The 5,221-nt window shown below is 42.6% G+C and overlaps 1 protein-coding gene across 2 annotated transcripts; it reads right to left on the bottom strand.

Moving 5' to 3' along the window:
- Positions 1–88: 88 nt before the first annotated feature.
- LOC139620305 (serine/arginine-rich splicing factor 6-like) lies at positions 89–4,975 on the bottom strand. 2 transcript variants are annotated; one of them, XM_071475675.1, is made up of 6 exons: positions 4,756–4,975; positions 4,215–4,348; positions 2,382–2,500; positions 2,050–2,252; positions 1,802–1,888; positions 89–1,621 (listed from the first exon to the last, which is right to left on the bottom strand). In XM_071475675.1, the coding sequence occupies exons 1-6, from the start codon at positions 4,860–4,862 to the stop codon at positions 1,168–1,170; spliced, it is 1,104 nt and encodes a 367-aa protein (XP_071331776.1). In that variant the 5' UTR covers positions 4,863–4,975; the 3' UTR covers positions 89–1,167. The 2 variants fall into 2 exon arrangements, with proteins under 2 accessions (XP_071331776.1, XP_071331775.1); XM_071475674.1 differs by having other exon boundaries at positions 4,188–4,348; positions 4,756–4,966.
- Between the last annotated feature and the right edge of the window lie 246 nt (positions 4,976–5,221).

A 5,221-nucleotide genomic window follows, 5' to 3' on the forward strand; every position in this document is an offset into this window, starting at 1 on the left:
CATTTATTATATAATTAGCAGGATATAGGTCATGCAGATACTGCAATCAAGGCTTCAGCAAAGCTGACACAAAAACATCACACGCCAATATTTTTCATTAAGATCTTTAATTGAACATACAATATAAAAAAAGAAAAATCTATTAGATCTCATTTGTATGGAGAAAAAATATGAATCTGTTCCACAAGATGGATAGGGGCTGCATTCAGTTAGGTCTTACGATGTTCGTTTTGTTATAAATCCACAAGCAGACCCTCCAGAGAACCAATGTACCGTTCAAGTACAAAAAAAAACCAGCAAAGACTTGACAAACCCTTATCTCTTGAAAAGGTTGCAATCAGAACAAAGCAGGAAAACTTGACACTGCATTCGAGGCCTTGAAGGTCAACCCTAAATTCCAAAGATCAAAAAGAAAAAAAGTGGTCTTCCACAAAATGACCTGCTCAAGGTTACAGGAAAAAAAAGCAATAAATCAGTTTTAGATGCTGATGACAAGGTCTATGTACAAGAGGTTAAAAAGGGATCATAGTAGTCTGCCTACAATGTAAGTTGTTTGAACATGAAATACAAACCTTTACCATTTTCTTGTAAATATGCACTTCTGCAGTGCAAGCTCGTGCATCCTACTGTGCATTTGAGTGCTGCAACACCAAGATTGATAATTCTTTGAAAACCAAGTATTGAGAGTGCAGATCAAAAGGGACAGCACTCCAATGCTGCAGCCATACGCTACTTTTCTCCTACAGCCCTGCAGTTTGAATGAGTATGACTCAGAATTTTATCAAACAATGCCCGACAGATGATGCAGACATGAATAGTAAATTGAATCAACCAAAAAAGATCTGCTGTGAACTGAGACGATTTATGTCCAATAAAGACAACTTAATTTGGACTAAGCTATTGACAGCTTTTCATTTTAACAGTGGTATAACAAGTTGAATTTCTGGGAGACAAATGATTCGAAACCCAATGATTCCAAAAAATAGCCCTATCATTGTTTGTGCATCCTCTAATAAAACTGCATCAAAAAATGTTTAGACAGTTGCACACTCAAAGGAGAAAAGTAGACAAATCAGGAAGCGTAAGCCAGTATGATAACACTGATCATTATGTACAGCACAGGGCTCGAGCTCAACAAAGAGACAAACAACTCTTTCTTTAAATCAACTAATCCTGAGAAGCTGATCTAGACCGTGAGCCAGATCTTGAGCCAGACTTTGAGCGGGAGGCTGAGCGTTTTTCCCGCGACTTGGACCGGTGGTCATCTCCCTCTGGGGACAGGGAGCGGGAGGCAGATTTGGCAACATGCTCCTCCTTCCCATTCTCTACTGGGGAAGCTGAGCGGCTGCGGGACTTCTTGTCACCAGACATCTCCTTAGATTGACTGCGAGAATCTCGCTCAGACTTTACCTTAGAGCGGCTCTTTGAACGGGACTTGGATTTCCGGTCAGCCGAATGAGATCTGGACTTGCGGGAGCATGAACGAGATTTGGATTTGCGGGATCGAGAATGTGACCTGCGATTGCGAGAATGCGATTTGCCTTCTCCTGACTTAGAGCGAGACTTCCTTCCAGATCTTGAACGGGAATGATGACGTCTCTTGTTGCTACGGGAACGAGACCTGTAAGGAATACAAGACACGCTTGTGCTTTACCTCATGTTTTGAAGTTATGATTAAAAAAACAAAAACAAAAGTTCAATTACTGGCACAGGACCAAATTCATTTATCTATGTCAGTACTTTAACTTGAACTCCAATCTGTATTTAATTCTTAATTTCCCTAAACCATGCACACCCTCACCTCGAGTGGGATCTGGAGCGACTCCGGGAGCTCCTGCTCCTGTGGCTTCTGCGGCTCCTACTGCGGGAGCGGCGGCGACTACGAGATCTGAGGATGACAGCCCAAACCTTATAAACCAGACTTACAGCCAATTTTTGCCCTAGATCTGTTATTCTGTTATGCGAGTTTGTAAAAGCGGTTTAGCGAGTATGTTTCATATAGCAAGTTTAAAGTAAAAAATAACTTATTCAGTGGTGCAGTGTTCCTACCTGGAGCGGCTGCCAGAGTAGGATCTTCGCCTGCGAGGCCGGTCCTCTACCAGACGAATCTTCCGCCCATTGATGTCTGTACCGTCGAGCTTGTCCAGAGCCCTCTTCATGTCTGAGTGAGATCGAAACTCAATCACTCCCTCGTTGGTGCGTTCCTTATGGGCATCTGCATAGGTCACCTCCCCTGCCTGACGCATGAAGTCCTGGTGGACACAGAAAATGTGGCAAGAAATACAATAAAATAATCAGACAGTTTAAGCGGTGTTAATCATGATGATTCACCACAGTTAACCAAATTGAAGAAAAACGATTGCATGTGCTCAAACGTGTACCTTGAGGTCCTGCCAACTGCAGCGACTGGACAAGTTCTCCACAATGAGACGGTACTCAGTACGGACTGGGGGTCCATACTTATCCCTACCAGAGCGGCTCCGGCTGCTGTAACCGCTACCTTTAAAAACAACAGCACATTTGAAAAAGTTAGAAATTACTAAAATGGCCAAGACACAAAAAACTATTGGTCTGGGTTATTAAATGAACACAAGGCATTGACTTCCAGATAAAGGTCCAAGGGGGTAAAAATTTGAACGTAATAATGAAAGAAGTCCCTCTGATCCCATTTTCAAACAAAGATTCAGACAAGTGATCTAAAGCCACTGCATGAGCTCTTTAAAGTTTGTATTGTTCAGCATTTCGAAGTTGTTCTCTGATGCAAAGAACACCACTGCATCTGTTTCCGGCAATACAAAGCCTGTCTTACTTCAGTACATCACACTGTGATGCTTTAGCTGCATAAACAAATGGACAGTGATGTTCTTTCAAGACCTCTGAAACCTGTAACACAAACAGAAAGGAAGCATCCACATAGGTTGCGGTCAAGGACACTGTTCAATCAAATTGAGAAAGAACGGTGTAGAGAAACACATACACCAGTCTTTTGGTATTTTTTATTTGACTGGATGTCAGTCTGGAATTTTGTTGTTAACCAGTTTTCCACTTACAACATTTCTTTTGATTGTAAGTTCTTTACTAGAGCCGAGCCACGTATGTTTGCTGTCAACATAAAAACCAATGGCAATCCTCACCATCACCCCTGGTCTATTGGCAAAAGGCTGCTGTCATCATGGCTTCCGGTTAGGTCAGCCAAGGATCAAGGGGGGGCAAAGGTCACACACACATTGTAAGGTGAAAGCCAAGGCCAAACGGGACAGGCAGTCATCTTAGCCAGTCATCTTTAGCCTCAATGGACTCTCAGCCTCAGCCCGCAACTGGACTCTTTCAAATTGAAACATCAAGGACTTTTGTTAATGTTGAATATAAAAATATATACCAAAGTTAAAAAATACACATTTCACAAGAGAACGTTAGTCTGGTCTTAATGATTAAGCTAGAACTACACTAGCTAGGTTTATTTGTGATTAGCTTTCTCCTATGGTGCAAACAACAAATTTGGATATTCACACCTTCAAAAACACAACTCACCAAAAAACATAATTATCACCTAAGAGCACTCTGCAAACCGTGAAAAGAAATCTCTGCTTTCAAGTAATTTTAGCTAATGCCAACTCTACGGCCTAGACAGAGATCTGCTGTTTGAAGGGTCTGACTTGCAATTTTTTGTTCATTCCCAATAATGAACCACAGACCAGTCAGGTGCGGCTCACAGGGGAGGAGCAAAAACCTGCAGGTCACCAACCCTTGATGATCAAAACTGAGTTCAACTGTTCAGCAGGGTGAGATTGAGGGAAAAAAAAGAAATTGGATTCCCTGAACAAGTAGAATGTAGGTATAGAATAAGCCCTGAACTTCTCCATGTAGTCATGCTAATGCATACAGTAATAAATCTGATGTACCACTTATATTATTTTAACTATGAAAGTTTGCATGCAATCTGAGACATAATAAACGTACAGTCAGGTAATACATTAACATGATACACGGTTTGGTTGGCTATACGTCGCGACAGTGTACCTGACAAATATGTCAACTGAAAAGGTTAAATATCTGTAAAACTTAAGCTCCAAGCCTGACAACAGCGCCTGCATGAATCAATAAAACAGCTCTCTGTGCAGTCCACATCGACACCTCACCCCAAGGGGAATGGGAAGAGAGGGTATCTTGTATTAGACTGCACTTACTGCGCCCACCACCCCAGTAACCCCCACCGTAGCCATCTCGGTCTCGCCGCGGACCCCGGGCATGTTCGACGATCACCCGCTCCCCGCACAGCTCTTTCCCATTCAGCTCGTATACGGCATCATCGGCATCCCGGTTATCCTCGAACTCCACAAATCCATACCTTAAAGGGAAACAGAGTTTAAATATGGGTTAAAATTTAAGTAACAAGGAACGGGTTTCAATCACATCCAGTTAACTCGCTGTTAATTCGCTCTGAGCTAGCTGGCTTGGTAGGGATAGCTAGGCCCGCTAGCTCAGCGCTGAAACAAACACAAAGACGCCATGTTGGCCATGCGACATTTGCCACACGAGCAAGACCAAAGTTCAAGAAATGAAGGATAATTTAGTCTGTTGTGGTAAGCTCTCACACACTTACGGAGTCAACTTAACAAGCTGACTTTACGGGAAAGATATACACACACACACATTTGCTTCATACCGTGAAATGTTCCTGTGTCGAAATTGACGTCCGTAACATGAGAGGTTAACATTAGTGCTAGGAAACGTTAGCTATCCACCGAAACTCACCCGTTTTTTAAATCGATTTCCATGAGTTTCCCGTATCCGCTGAAAAATCGTTGAATGTCTTTTTCGCGGACATGGTAGCTCAGTCGTCCAATATAAACCCGAGGCATGTTTTCCACCTATCAGGGATGTTGTTCAGGACTGTGGCACTGTAACTGAGAAAGACGCTTCTGCAGCAGGTAACAGGGAACGTCTGGGTAGTTCATGTAGTTCCTCCGCCAAGACACTCACAGCGCCCGCGCCAAACCAGCCAATCACCATTAACTTAAAAGTAGGACATTTCCGGTACTGAACCTTCAACTTAAAAGCTCCCATTTATCCGTTTAGTTTTAACCCAATTAACGAGCAATGTGTTAACGTGTTGTTTATCACTATTATCTGATATCTTACACACTTAACAATCAATCGATTATGAGAATGACTGCTGGGTGCGGCTTAACAGTTCTCCTGTGATGGAATAACACTACCT

The sequence above is a fragment of the Trachinotus anak genome, unplaced genomic scaffold (assembly GCF_046630095.1).
Source record: "Trachinotus anak isolate AG129_WGS33_773 ecotype Australia unplaced genomic scaffold, CSIRO_AGI_Tana_v1 ptg000004l, whole genome shotgun sequence".
NCBI classification, from domain to species: domain Eukaryota; kingdom Metazoa; phylum Chordata; class Actinopteri; order Carangiformes; family Carangidae; genus Trachinotus; species Trachinotus anak.